The sequence below is a fragment of the Bemisia tabaci genome, chromosome 6 (assembly GCF_918797505.1).
Source record: "Bemisia tabaci chromosome 6, PGI_BMITA_v3".
Lineage (NCBI taxonomy): Eukaryota > Metazoa > Arthropoda > Insecta > Hemiptera > Aleyrodidae > Bemisia > Bemisia tabaci.
The window spans coordinates 27,343,976-27,359,953 of record NC_092798.1 but is presented as its reverse complement, the minus strand read 5'-3'; the positions used below and the strand labels follow the sequence as shown (position 1 = coordinate 27,359,953).

At 37.6% G+C, this 15,978-nt stretch overlaps 1 protein-coding gene across 2 annotated transcripts in view; it reads left to right on the top strand.

Moving 5' to 3' along the window:
- The window catches only part of LOC109033616 (very long chain fatty acid elongase AAEL008004), a 40,140-nt gene extending 24,162 nt beyond the window's left edge, over positions 1-15,978 (top strand). For both annotated transcript variants that reach the window (XM_019046314.2, XM_019046315.2), the window contains 3 exons: positions 6,311-6,416; positions 7,977-8,113; positions 13,655-15,978. In XM_019046314.2, the coding sequence (XP_018901859.2) occupies positions 6,311-6,416; positions 7,977-8,113; positions 13,655-13,879 (468 nt within the window). In that variant the 3' untranslated portion in view covers positions 13,880-15,978. The remainder of the gene's footprint in view (positions 1-6,310; positions 6,417-7,976; positions 8,114-13,654) is intronic.

Genomic DNA, 15,978 nt, shown 5'->3' with positions numbered 1-15,978 from the left:
GTACATAATTAAGGAAAACTAACTCGAAACTTTTTAAATTGTATTTAAATTTAGACAAAAGCAATCCTCGAATAATATGCACTATACTAGTTTAAAAATTACTGAATGAAAAGCGATCCCAGATGTGAGATCTTAACTGTCACGAAAGGAAAAAGAAAATTATAGGAATGTTAATGATGCAATTAAAGAATAAATGGTCAACCTGAGGCAGCTTGTGTCGGTTAAATTTTAAACAGAGCGGGTGTGTCTGAAATCCAGTTCACTCAACTTTGACCCATCTTTGCGGAAACTCGAGCATATAAGAGACGCAACAAACTCGGAGCTCCGGTCACCATCTGACATAACAGTATCCGAATATGTCAAAATTTAAATTCCTAACATTCCCGTCTGCATTTTGCGTGAATGTTGCTTTGTTTGAGTTTCAACTCGCCACTATTAAGTTGTTGAAGAATTGGGGAAAAGTAGTAGGAGATGGCAAGACGACAAAATGTCTCGCGGGTGCCGTTGAATCCAGTGGCGTGTGGCTTGCTTTGCGATTTATCGATAGATCGGCCATTTAAACCTATGGAAAAGTATTGACAAACAGGTGTTCGCAGCGAACACCTTTATAATCGATTATTTACCACAGCTTCAAATGGGGACATATCGATAAATCGCAAAGCACGCTACGCCACTGGTTAAATTATAGCCAGAATGTCCCCGACGTAGGATCGGTCAACACCTTCTTCACTCCATTAAAAACAGGGAAAAGAAGGGGAGATTAAAAATTTAATGAATAAAAATTCATACAATTGGCGAGGAATGTAAAGAGCAATGCTTTCAAATCAGGAAAGTTTACAGTCATAACCCTCCCCATCCCTCCCTACATAAAAAATAAAATAAGAAGATAATGAGAATATGCTAGAACAGTTTGATAGCGATTAATACAATAGTAATAACACATGAACCAGGGCCGGATTAAGGGGGTAGCCACATGGGCCGCGGCCCATGGCGGAAAAATTAGGGGGCGGCAAATTTTGCAATTTTTTTAAATGCAGGTACAAAAAAATCGGATTCAGAGTAAAATTACAAACAAGAAAAGGTGGCAAAATCTCTCATTTCCTGGGAGTTCATTAATTTCTAATTTTGTCGTATTCCGGTGATACAAAAGACTGCGCACCCTTAATTTGTTGAGTTAAGAGAGAAATCAAACACGTAATTTGACCTGGAGCGGCGCGGCGCAGAGGGAAATGATGACGAGGACTTGAGATGGAAAGGAGAAGACCTCGGCGCGGCGGTCGGCATGTAACACATATTAGCGCCTACGAGACTACATTAATACTTCACGCATTGCGTCAAACACAGTACGATCAACAGCGGTCGGCGCGGCGTGAAACGCACAGTGCCTACAAGACTACATGAATACTTCACGCATTGCGCCAAACACAGTGTGGTCAGCGCGGCGCGGCGGCGGAAATTAAATTTATTAAACCACATTTAAGTTTGTCCTTTCTTAATTTTTTAGTTCATTTCTTACAAATGAAAGGCCTTGTCCACACAGAGATAGGTTTACGGAACTGAACTTTCGCATGAAGTTCCGTGAGCTTTTGCTAGTAGTGTTGAGAGGGCTTACGCAAAAAATGTGTCCAACACGAGTGAACGCGTCTTATGCACCCTTCTTTCTCCGGCACGTTCACTTGATGGTTTTTATTGATGTTTTAAAATGAATGAGAAGAGGGCGGCAAAATACAGGCGGCCCATGGGCGGCAAGTAGGTAAATCCAGCCATGACATGAACACGAGAATATAGAAAATCGGGTTGTCCTAAAGAACTGAAGTCAAATTAATGGCTAAAAGTGAGCTTATCTTTCATCGTTTTCCCTCAATTTGAGTTCCGAAACCAGTTAATTGTTAATGCACAGGACATTCACTCATTCCATCCGAGATTGATGTATAATATGTTATCGAATACTATCAGCGGGTCCATTTCCCCCATTCCTACTTGAGTGACTTACTTCACGGGCTGCTAGAATTGTATCTGAAGTAAAATTCCAATCTGATAGAAGGGCAAATTTGCCATTGAAAAGATGCAAACACGCTGACCATTGACATGATCAGCAGGTTTCTAAAAGTTTCTAAATACGCTCATATTTTCTTATGCAATCGACAAAATCGTGAAGCATACGAAAAATACAGGCAAGAAGAAAGCTGTATCGTACAACATTTCCTTTTGCAAATGTCTCAGAAATAACCTTGAGTTTCTGCGACGGAAAAATGATTTATTCTATGAATTATGAATATTAAGAGCATCTGGTAACGCCTCGTTTTGCACATCGTTTTTGACAATCCAAGAGTCTCTGACCGTTCTCGTGACATTTTTTGGTCAGAGATTTGATGATTTAAAACGGAGCAACCGGTTGGTCAAGAAATAAGAGCCAGCATAGTGATGTGAAGCCGAGAGAATGAGCTGTTAGCTGTTATAGGCTGTATGAGACGTTATAGCTTCTTTAATATCCTTTTTAAAGATTCGAGTCTAATTTAAAAAAAAACAAAACAAAAAAAAAAAAAATCTTTAACATTAGTTACGAGTATTTCAAATTGACCTAGCGATAAAACAAAATCTCAATACATCTATTATGGTAGGTCTAAAAAACAATTATTTAGAATTTTTGTAACTTCATTGATTCCTGGAAAAATAAATTAAGGAACCTAAGCTTATGCACGACCCTAGAATATAAATATTAAAACTTCTATGACCGTGGTCATGAAACGAATGAAACGCAAAATGAACAGAATATACGATAAACTGACCGTTGTAAAAAATATTCCCCCCAAAAAATCCCTAATTTGAAGGGTATACTGTAAAACAGGCTAGTAATATTTTGGCTCCCTGACAGCCTTGACGCGATTGCTGGTTCAAAATAGATTGCTGCTCTAAAATAAAGTAGCCTTAATATCGATGCATCATTGTACGAAGCGTAATCCAGCTTTTCGTTTCACGCCGCAAAGAATCACAACGGCGCTTGGCGTCTTTATTTTCAGACTGACCTTCAATCCACGAAACGCTCGATAAAAAAATTTGCGGAAAGACTAAGCGAGCAAAAGTATGAGCTGACACAGTGAGCAAAGGGAATCATAAAAAAAAATTCCCCTGGTGGCTTCCAGCATGATGTTATACATCCGCAACGGATGAAGCGCTTCCTCCATTTTTGAATACTGAGAAGAATGTGCTACCTCATGAAGCTCTTACACTATTGTACTGAAAATTAAATATCAAGTGAACGTATTTCTGCTAAACGAAACTAGAGACATATACTGTCGTACTAAGGAATAACGCCGTAGGAGCCTTCAGACGTTGCCAAATTTCCCTCGATAAAAACCGAATTTATTGGGAAAATTGTAATTTTTTTTCAAAATTTTCAGACAATTTTACTCCCAATTTAATTTAAAGTACCTGAAAATTTTAGGGGAAAATATGCAGGAATTTCATCAAAAATACATGTTTTAGCAAATGGAAACTTGACGACTGTCGAATGTTCATACGGCGTTCTTCCTTAGCACGGCACTATGGGAAAGGTGGGGTGTGCTCGTGGTGTGCTGCATAAGAAACAATATAAAGGTAGGCGTGATTCCTTTTAGGGAAATGGAAAAGCGAGATTTTACATCAGATAGAACTAAGCGCCGACTTCATGCTGACTCATGAGCCGAGGACATGTGCACAAGAGCGTTGTAAATGGCTCATGAGTTCTTGATTGTGTGCGTCCCCGTTACCGTTGTCACGTCGCCGCTGACGTCACTGGCGTTTTATAATTCCCATGCATTCTTACATCCCGAAAACTAACGAGCAAACCTCTTGTTTTCCACCTGCCTCAGTTTCCGTAAAGTAGAAATACGTCCAATTTAAGTATGTTATCGAGGGTTTGGGATTAAAAGAGAAAATAGATATTAAGAGAAGAGTGCTGTCGCATTTCCGAAACTGAAAGAAGAATTATTAATTTAATGTGAACTCCCTAATAAATCTTGCTGAAAAATATCCATGACTTTACGCAAAAATAAATATTTTATCGGGTAGAATTGACAACATTCGAATGTTCATGCGGCACTTTTCCTTAGCATGGCGGTATTATGAGCATCCTCAAATATGAATATTTTACCGTGGCGTTGAACCTAATAATTACTCGGATGGGGATATCCCAACCATCAGCCACCGATGAGACTCGACGAATCTGGTTTTCTCTCGCCCATTTTTGCGTTTAAGATTCCCTAATATTCTCTTAGATTCTATGGATTTCATGATGTGATCTGACAACCCTATATAACCGTTCCTCAATGTTAAATTCCGTCACTACGATTAAGGAAAAGCTTAGCTATTTTTTGAGATGAGTCGTGTATCCTTCATACGTGCATGGTTTTAGATTGTGATGAAAATGAAGATACGTCTTTTTTGTTGCACGCTATGATTCCGTCGCTCCTCTTGCGTGATGGTGTATCTCTATCTCCACGTGCTCTCTGTTCTTCATGTAACTACACGCTTTCCAGAGTTCATGTGAAAACAGAGATACGCTTCTACGTCACACTGGAAAAAAAAAAAAAAACATATTGGATCTAGAGTCCAGACTCTTGAAAACATTGACAAGAAAAAGGACTCTTGATTCAATCAGATTTAAGCTTAAATCAAAAGGAAATCCGCTCAAATTAAGAGACTTGGTTCTTGATTTAAGCTTAAATCTGATTGAATCAAGAGTATTTTTTCTTGTCAATGTTTTTTTAAGAGTTTGGGCTCTAGATCCAATGTGTTTTATTTTTCCAGTGCAGCAGAGTGACAATTTGTCTGATTTTATTTGGAGGTGGATGCGACAACAATGCTGTGTGATTCTGGAATCATTTGATCGTATTTTTTGTCAGTTTAACCCTCTTTATTGGAAGTAGCGAGCATGAATGTACCCCACTTTGGTTTTTGTTCCTCTTTCTCTTTTCAAGTTTTTTGTACAATTTAGAGAGAATACTTGGAAATCAATGAATCATGATCAATTCTTACTAAATGTCAAAGTGCTGGAAAATGCGACAGTTTTTATGGAACCTCAACCAAATGAAAATGTGTTGAGAGGAGACCTCCGTAGGGTGGCTTAATTGGACCGCGTTAAATAGAAATGAACCAAACCACATCACCTACTGCCAAATTCAATCGGGCTATTTAATTTTTTAGATGAAGACGGATGTGCGGATTTTTGTGCAAATTTAAATTCATTTTCTGCATAGTACGAAGCAAGTTCCTTAAAATTTCCAAAGGAATCCGCACAAGCGCTCTCTTTTAAAAAATTAAATTGCCCAGTTGAATTTGGCAATAGCTGATGGGACTGTGTCCCTTTCTGCTAAACGCGGTCCAAATGAGAGGCGACAAACTTCGTGGATTTGCTCTGTTCATTTAGACGGACAAAAAAAATGTCCAGAAGACACGTGCACACGTGTCGTTTAATACGTTCTCTCATCTCAACGGGTTATTTCAGAGCAAATCTGGAGCTAGTTAAAGCACCCTGTTTAGTGTTGCCTCAAACACTGATGGGATATCCTGAGTCTTAACTAAGAAATCAAATCTCATTAATTAGAAAATTGTAACCAATATAAAATGTAACATTTTACGGAATGTTCATTAGCACAGCTTCAGAAATTTACCTCGTGGACATCCCTACTCGTATTTTTCTTTATGACCAATCTACATGTGCTATCAATCTTCTTTTTAGGATTGAGTGGTGTGAAAATATCTTTATCAGAGCGAGCATCAGTCTAAACAACATAAAAGGGAAACTTCGCTGAAGAACCTTCGTTTCATTAGAGTAAAATAGATCTAATCTAGATTAAACTAATGTATTAAGAATCTAGGACTAATTTCCTCAGTCAACTGTAACATCTGGAGATTTTTTTTAACGCTGATGGCTTCGAAATTGCACTATTTTTCAAAGCCGCATTTAATGTACTTCATGGGCAGATTCAACAAATCCGAAGGGAAGAAGATGAGGAGGTACATTTTTTTTTTTTTTTTTTTTTTTTTTTTTTTTTTAAGAGTATCACTTTTATTAATACTTCCTTCCCAGCGCCTCTAGAAAGTGGGCAAAAAAAAAGAAATAGCCTTTTCCTCACTCTCTGTATCCAGCATCTATCTGTTGTGGATTTATTTTTCGTTCTGTACATCTTAAATTAGATAATAATTTTACAGGTGAAATGAAACAGAGTTCTGGGAGCGTAAAGTAAAATACATGTTTTTATTTATGATGCGTCATAAAACTATATAATGTGTCTAAAAAATTTCATCCGTTTTTAACCATTTGTTGCAGGTGTTCTTCGTACTCCGTAAAAAGCAATCGCAAGTCACGCTTCTTCACGTTTACCATCATACGAACATGGCCTTATCAACGTGGGCCTACTTAAAATACTTGAAAGGTAAAAGAAGCTGCGTATTATTGAAGTCGCATTGCAGAGGCATGAGAAAATTGTGCTTGTGGTCCTTAGGATAAGAGAGCCTTGTGTTTTGAGGAGTAATAAATTAAAATTATATACCTTCTATTTGAGTTAACTCTAGAATTGATTTACTTAGCTGTATTAAGAGGTTATGCTTCAGTTTTCTTAAAAGAAATTATATTTGGAAGTACTGACAACTAAATAGTATTGACTTTAACATTTTTAGAAGTGTAAAATTGCGATGAAGATGATTCTTATAGCCTAGAACTTGCTGACTCAGATCAATTGAAGAAAGATAATGCAAAAAAATTTCTGTTTTAATTCTTCTCTGGTAATACAACTGTTGTTTAAAAAGCACTAATCCAGCACACAACATAAGTCTGGTATTGTTTTTCGTTTTACAACGCTAACTTGCAAGATTTTGTCCATTATTCTCCTTATACTACATTTAAACTAATTGCCTGTGAGTTATCTTCTCACCAGGAAAAGGTAACTCACCAGGGCCGGATTAAGGAGGTGGCCACATGGGCCGCGGCCCATAGCGGCAAATCTAGGAGGCGGCAAATTTTGCAATTTTTTTTAAATGTAGGTATAAAAAAAATCGGATTTAGAAAAAAATTACAAACAAAATCTCTCATTTCCTGAGAGTATAGTAATTTCTAATTTTGTCGTCTTTCGGTGATACAAGAGACAGCACCTTTAATTAATCGAGTTAAGAGAGAGACCAAACACGCAATTTGGCCAGGAACGGCGCGCGGCGCGACTGATAGAGAAATGATGACGAGGACTTGAGATGAAAAGGAGAAGCCCTCGGCGCGGCGGTCGGCATGTAACACATATTAGCGCCTATATTCCTACAAGACTGCACGAATACTTCACGCATTGCGTCAAAACACAGTGCGGTCACAGCGGTCGGTGCGAGCGTGAAACGCATCAGTGCGCCTACAAGACTGACATGTAATACTTCACGCATTGCGTCAAACACAGTGACGTCAGCAGCGGTCGGCGGCGTGAAACGCATAGCGCCTACAAGACTGCATGAATACTTCACGCATTGCGTCAAACACGGTGCGGTCTGCGCGGCGCGGCGGCGGAAGTTAAAATCATTAAACCACATTTATGTTTGTTCCTTCATAATTTTTTCGTTCATTTCTTATGAATGGAAGGCCTTGTCCACGCAGAGATAGGTTTACGAAACTTAACGTTCGCGCAAAGTTCGGTGAATTTTTGCTAGTAGTGTTGACAGGGCTTTCCCAAAAAATGTTTTCAACACGAGTAAACGCGTCTTATGCACCCCACCCCGCTGGCACGTTCACTTGATGGTTTTTATTGATGTTTCAAAACGAATGAGAAGGGGGCGGCAAAATACAGGCGGCCCATAGGCAGCAAGTAGGTAAATCTGGCCCTGTAACTCACAGGTAATAATACCCAAACCTGGTAAAATGAAAAAGCCATATAATTTAAACTAATATCAAACAAAACTTCGGTGAGAGTAAAATTAGTCCTCGTGAGTAAACAAATTCTTCCTCAATTTTTTTTTAGGTGAGCAGGGAGCTCTGATTGGCCTTTTAAATTCCGCAGTTCACGTAGTAATGTATGGCTACTATCTCTTGTCTGCTCTCGGACCGCAAGTTCAAAAATACCTTTGGTGGAAGAAGTACATAACAAAAATTCAGCTGGTAAGTCCTTGTCAATCCCTCTAAATTTTCATTCAATTACTGTGTTAAATGTTACTTTTACAGATTTTTTCATGGAATTGAGCGGGGAATGATGGAATTTCAGCTCATAGGAAGGCTACGGAGGATATGGGACTGTGGGAGGGGACAGAAGACCAGAGAGCGCTGTGAAAGCAACTTATTTTTAAGTTAAGCATATTTTTAAGTTAATTTCACTAAACATGGATATGAGTCAGAGAAAAACTTCTACGAATATTCAATAGAACATACAAAATAAATCATATAATTACAAATTAATTAAATACAAAGTAATTGCCGGGGGCGACTACTATTGATATAGCTTCATCCACCAAAGCATACTTATCTGCGTAAGAAATTCCTGGCATGTAGTGTCTCATCGGTAAGTCAAAGACAGTAGTTCCTCTTTGCAAAATGTAATCAAAATGAGCTGCTTTAAAGAAGTTATAATAAACATGAAATTATGGATGGGAGGACATGTTCGTTTATCAGTCTTTTACATTCTTCATGCTTGAGCAAAACACTGAGCAACGCGAGGGTGGAAAATATAAAATGTACTCCTAAATATCATATTTCGATAAAAAAAATTGATATTATATCGTTGGAGGTGTTGTGAGTGATTCGTTTACCGCAAGGACAGCCGGTCTCGGATGTTGCCAATTAGAATTATTGACACAACGCGCAATCAAAATTCCAAACCTCGATTTAGCGCTGAGGTGAAGAGGTTTGATTGTTTGAAGCACAATTGCACCTCCTGAAATAATAATTAAGAAAGAAACGCCTCTTATACTTTAAATGGAAAATGGAGAAAATCTAACACGAGCCGACAAATGCGCTTTAAAATTGTTTTCCATTTGCGAGGTGTGTTTCTGCCCCGATATGGAATCACACCCGCGAATGGAGGAGGAGAAGTGGGTAGGATTTGAATCCTGATGATCGAAAATTCCGGGATGGGGTTTTTTAGCACGAGTCGGTGAGGTAGGTTAGTGAATAAAGACCCTCCACTCCTCGAGCACTCATAGTCGACGAAAAATACCGGTCTCGCGGGTAAGACCTTGTCCTCCGTCGCGCCCCAAATCAGCTTACTCTTACGCGAAAACAGAAGCGGATCAAGCAATTTGGCAACACCGGGTTTCCTCCATTTAAACCTTTGCTAAATAATCGATATTTATTTTCCGGAGCATCTCGTCCCTCCAAAAATCGATCCATTTACATGGGGTTAAATGGACAAAACAATGTTGGCAATTTGCTGGATCCGCCAATGTGCGAAAAGAAATCAGTTATGGCTCTTACAATTCTCATAACTGATTTTAGGTCCAACTTTTTCTTGTCGAATTTTTAATAACAGTGCTATATTTCAGTGGTGATAATTATTTCAGTTCCGGTAACAGTGTTTTATTGCTACCAAGACTGAAATAACTCTGAACACAAAAATAGCACTGAGGCCTAAAATTAGACTTGTATAATGTACATACATACATTGCCCAGGAATATAAATCTGTAATGTAAAGAATACATAGGTAGATAGCCATCGATGTGTATAAAAAACACTTCGGTGCCGTACACCATTGATGCTTGTGCTGTCGTGCGAAGGAAGAACGTCGTATAAACCTTGAGATGTTGCAAAATTTCATTTGATAAAAGACAAATTTTCTGAAAAACTTTTGAATATTTCTCCTCAAAATGTTTACAAGATTTGATTGGCAGTTACACGTAGGTAAAGTATTTGAAAACTTTAGGGGAAAATATTCGATATGTATTCCGAGAAAAACAAGTACCTCTTTGTGAGAAATTTGGCAATTTTCAAATGTTCATACGAAGTTTTACCGTATCACGGCAGGGGGCAAAACACAAAACATCAATCACCATTCGATATAATATGACCATAGTCTAAATTTTTAATGAAATTTGAATTTTCATATAGGCTTTAAGTTATACTTGCAAGTTTGACGAGCCTCTTTTGAAAAGAAACAAAATGATGCTGATAAATGGAAAATATCTCCCTTAGCTTTCCTACTTTCACGTGCAAGTTCTGCGTATCTTAAGTGTAAATTACAGTTTCGACTTCGCTCTCGCTGCATGTTTTCTTTTTTCACTATTTTGGGCAACAAATTTATGAAATATAATTGTGTTTTTGTGAGGTGCATAATTTCTACAATAAAACCTCGGTCGTCTTTACTTAATGGTGTAAGCTCTTCTAAAGTGGATCACTCGAACTATATATTAATTGTTTTGCTCCTAATTATGAATAAAAGAGGAAGAATTTATTGTAAAATTATATAATGTTTCCTCCCAATTAAGTATTAATACAGAAAATGCAGTCTATAGCGTTCATATTATTTGCACCTTCAAAATAAACTTTCAAAAAAGAATGGCCAAGGAGAGATTTCTTCTAAAAACTGCTTCCATGTAAGCTGCTTTCCAGTAAACACGATTTTTTGTTTACAACAATGAAATTTCCAACAACACGATGGGAAAAACTATTAATAGAAACAAGAAAAATTCCTTTAATTCTTCAATCTCTCCCCTCCCTTTTTGCACTAGAACTGTTATAATTGGAATTCTGATCAACATTAATGCAAGGAGGAAAAATGTAATACTCCCTTGATAGTCTGGCATGATACTACTTCGTAGGCAATCAAAATGCTGATACAAAATTTATTTTTCTCTTCCCTCCATACAAGTGTCAGTTCCTCCAGGAAAATAGATCATAATTTAGATCACAATTTCCACCGAAGCTTGCTTTTGTCGCTCAAGGAAAATTAACTGATTTGGGAAACTGGAATGGTTACTGCCAACCGAAAACTAGTCCGTTCTCGAGTACGTAGACCATGAACCCGTTCCGTGAAGTCGCAGGAAATTGCAGTTGGAAAAGTTTTCATTCCTCCAATCGTTAGAATTCATTAATTTGCCAAGGGAGGGCACGCTGCTCGATTTTTCCGGTTCATTGAAGATACTAGTTTTGCACTCGACCTCTACGAGTAATTACCTCGACATACACTCTTAGCCTCCACTCGTAGCTTAATCTTAAATTCTCGCCCCTTGCCTAGAAAACTTCGACTTGAACCGTTAACAAATTACGTTACCACTTGTTTTATTGTTCGATGGAGCAATCAATGGACTTGCAGAGGGGTTCAAAACTCCGATCAACGATTTTGGGTTATCGTCTGAAATTCCAATTTGAATTGCGATTTTTAAGACTCATTAGCTTGGAAAAGGTGCCTCACAGGGATACTTTTTTTTCACCTAGAGTTTTTTTTGGAAAATGCTATAGCGCCAATAGTTCGATTTTCTCAGTTATATGCGATACGTAACTTTTTGCTCTGGAGCACTGATAAGTTTATACAGATCTTCAATAAGTTGTATCACTCACGTATTCACACATCAATGGCCAAAGTGCGAAACTGTGTATCTCCGTTTACAACGTTGCAGACTTCCTGTGGGATTTAAATTTTTCTTTGGAAAATTAGACAACGTTATTCTGATTACATTTTGCAAAAAGGAACCACTAGCATTGCAATGTTGCTAAGATTGTGCAACTTCTTTTGTCTCGGAGGAAAACCCCGATTATTACTTAATAGTTTCTATTTTACTCGCTAAAAACTGCAAATTTAAGACAAAAATTACCATCTAAATTTCATAGTTTTTCACAATTTCTGCAATTTTATTGCAAAGGATGAAGTTGCACAATCTTAGCATCATTGCAATGCTAGTGGCTCCTTTTTGCAAAATGCAATCCATTTTATGAAAACTCTCCTGATTTTTCTTCTCTGTCAGCGGAATATTCTGTATACAATTTAAGCTAAAAAATTTATTTCTTTCTCTGCAAAGATATAAAATAGGAGCGGAAATTTTGAAACCCCGTGCTGGAGATAAGTGCTCCGCACTTCGGCCATCGATATGTCGATATATTGTGAGAGGAACGGCCTTGGATCGATATTCTCCTGCGAATCCTTGGCTCAAGTTTAGTATGCTGCCGTCCTAAGGAAAAACGCCGTATGAGCCTTTAGACGTTGCCAAATTTCCTTTGACAAAAGCTGAACTAAACGGGAAAATTTTGAATATTTTTCTCTAACATTCTCAGACGATTTTGTTCGCGACAATTTGATCTAAAACATCTAAAAATTTAATCAATCTGAATAACTTTCCTCTATGTAACATGTTTTACCTATTCGGGAAAATTTGGCAACTCTCGAATGCTCATACGGCATTTTTCCCCAGCACGGCAGTATGGAGGGGGATCGGAACAGTGTAATTGCCCCCGAGATATACACAGAATTAGCATCATGGGTCATTTACTCACATGGATCATGCTAAAAATAGATCATCCTCTGATCTCCTGAAAACTAACGATTGAGATACCCACGTGTGTCTGCTTTTACCGTCGTTAAAAGAAAATTCTTCAGACCTCGTGTGACAACAAAACGAGACAAAAAACAAGAGTGACGAAACTGGCCGAAATGAGCAAAAAATCAAGAGATTTAGTAAGTTATGTCCGCGGTATCCTTCAATTTAATGATTTTTCCCTTTTGACAGCCAGGTATCCGCTCGGAACCCCCCCCCCCCTCCCCTTTCCGTGTATGGCATTTCCTTTTTCTGTAATTGCTGACCAATGGGACCATTCATAGAATACGTGACGCTAAAAATCGATTTATATTGATCTCTCCCTCAGTCCCCGCAATGCACCAATGATTCAGAACTAAAATGTTTAAAACAAATTACGTAACGCTTTGCTTGACACTCCAAAATGGTGTTTTGAGATTCATTTTTGGTGAAAAATTATCACCTCGCATCAGTTAGTCATTTTAAACTCTAAAAAAACAGGTCATACGTGTCGCATACAGCGTCATGTACTTTGGCCCTCGATTTCTCCATCCCCTTTGTAACGCAAACGTAACGCAGGCATACACTCCGTCCCCTCCCATTCTAGAGCAAATCGTATTTTATGATGGAATCCAAATAACGACCCAGGTAGCATACTGCAAAGAAAATATTGAAATAAAATTGCGATGTATTGCAGTAACATTGCAATTTTTTAACCATGAAATTCCAATATTATTACATCATTTGGTCAATAAATTTATGTATAATATAATAATTAAACAAGCAACATAATGAGCTCAATGTGTCAGAAAGGTAGGCAATATACAATGCAATGAAAAACTACAACATATTTCAATTGTATTGCAATAAATTTTAATGAGAGGTTTTCCTCCAATCAGTAGATTGGCAGCTTAAACAACACTCTGATGAAATAGCAATAATTTTACCATGTCATTGCAAATTATTGTAATCTGCGCTACTTGGGTAGCTGAAAAAAAAGGAAAGGAAAAACATAAGTATTATAATTTTTCTAGTTTCACAAAGCTCTTCCAAATTTCTACCAAATTTCTCTTGTGCACTTTTGTTGTTAGGCAAAATATTACTACGGATCTGGGTGGTTCCTTGGTTTAAAATCACCTAGTGCGACACACACATACGCAGGAAAAAAAAAAAAACTGTAATGATGATTTTACTTTGTTTCAGGGCCAGTTCGTCATAATCATGACCTATCTGCTAGGGTTGCTCGTCTACGATTGCAAACTGCCGAAAGCCCTCACGGTCTACATGTTTGCCAACTGCTCGATATTCCTGGTTCTCTTCTCAGACTTTTACCACAAGGCCTATCTGAAATCGGCGAAACGGGCGGCCGAATCCGCAACTCTGACAGTCTTGCCAGTCTTGCCAATGGAAGGCAAAAAAATTCAATAGAGCCTCGTTGAGCGAGTTCAGTATGTTCAATTGTTAATGATGTGGTGCTATCACCAATGCTGTTTGACGTGAGTTTTGCTAACTTTCGTTCAACGAGTGAGCAAAACCACATCTTGCCTTCGTAATTCTTTCCAGTTTATTTGATTGTAATTTTGATATATCTGCATAACTGTACATATTTCACGATTTTACGGACAAGCAACGCTCATTACAGAAAGAGTTCAGGTCTAGTGTTTTGTGCTTAAATCAACCTTCGAGGTGCCTGATTCCTCTGAAATTACTACACCTTTTCGTTCCCTAACAGAAATTGTCTCACTCTTAAAACGTGTCATGTTAGACTAAACTTTGTCGGACAGCTTTCTAATTTTGAAACGCACCTGATGCTCGCTGTAGGTTTATTTTGCTGCAGACGACAACAATCTGTAGCGATGCCTTCAAGTTGGCATCACTGTTTGTATTCCATTTAAATCCATTAAAAATATCGATCTTATGCCTGATCTAAAATAGATTGCTTTACACACGTTTAAATGGAGGAAAAATATTCTTTTCAACTTGAAAGAATCAGCATTGACAATAGTTGAAGTCAACGACAAGGTTCAGAGATCCAGTTAGAAGCCAGTGCAAGGGGCTTGGACCCCCCTTCACCGCGAAAAAAATATTCACAAGAAAGGGAGATCGGCGGGTTTTGCCAAACTCCTACTTTACTTTTGACACAGTGATGCAGTACGGTAACTTTCATCCTAACTTTCATCAAAGTCAACAGAGATTAATCGAAACAGAATTAAATGGAAATAGCAAAATCGGTTTTCAAATGTGAACGATACTCATATTACGCCGACAGTGATTTGGATAAAAGGTGCCAATAGTATACCATTGTCTCAAAAATCAAGTAGAAGTATATCGAATCATACAATTTGTTCTTAGTTTGAGTGTCGATTGTTCTCCTTATTTAAGGAGTACTTTCCCTCGACTGTCTTTTGTATATCCAGCTCTGGAAGGAGGTCCACCACGAGGAACACTTGGATTTGCTCTAGGTAGTGATTTTTGCGGTTAGAGAAATTGAACTTCTGTTGTTAATATTCTTAGTCATAAGCTATAGTTATTCAAAGCAGTCCCGGTGACTAGCTGTATGAGTATAAAAATGTATGACCATCGTTTTTGTAAGCTCATTCCCATGAGCCAGTATAGTCTTGTTCAAGGAAGTTTTTTAGCCTGAGAAGTATCAAGCGTCCTGATTTGCTTAATTCCTATGTTTCCGCCGAATGTCAAATAGGGTGGTTTCACTTTGTTGAAAAATGTGTAAATATAACAGTATTTTTGTAAATTGTGATAAATTCAGCCACGATTTGGTGAGTGAAATTCACTGAATTTAGTGGGCTGATTCGATAAATATTTATTTAAGTTTTATTTATAGAATTATTGAAGTCAATTCTGACAATTTGCCTTATTTTCATTCTCGCACTGGAATCCCGGGTTTATTTTCGCTTAAGTATTTGCTTCTATTTATCCAAATGTGCTAATATAACATGAATTTACGATAGATAACTGATACAACGGTTAATTGAGTCCCACTTAACACATTCCGAATTAAAAAACCGAAGAAAATAAACAAAACACCACATTTATGTGTATCCATTCGCGTCTTCTTTTACGATGAAACAGTAACTTAAACGCCTCTTAAATACTGGAATCTTACCTGAACGTAAAAATAATGAATATCTGGCAACGTGGACTTTTAACATTTGCTGAAATTCTGTATTTTCATAAATTCAATCATAAAAAGAGCCAACTTGCATTCGATGTCCAGGAATTTTGGTTTCCGGGAAAGGTTTTGAATTTTGGTTATCCTAGGAATTTTTAATCGGCAGCTTCCCTGTGATAGACTGTCCGCGGTGCTTAGGCTTGTGGCGGAGTCTTATTTGCCCTTTTATTCCTAGGCCTTTGTTGCGTTTTGTATTTTTTTAATTTAAAATATAGCTTTAAGTTCGTCAGTTTTACGCTCATTTTCAGTTAGCACAATTGTTTTACATTAACGCATTTTTATTTTTAATGCCGTATTTGAAAAAAAATCTTTGCAATAAATGATAATTTTATAGTAA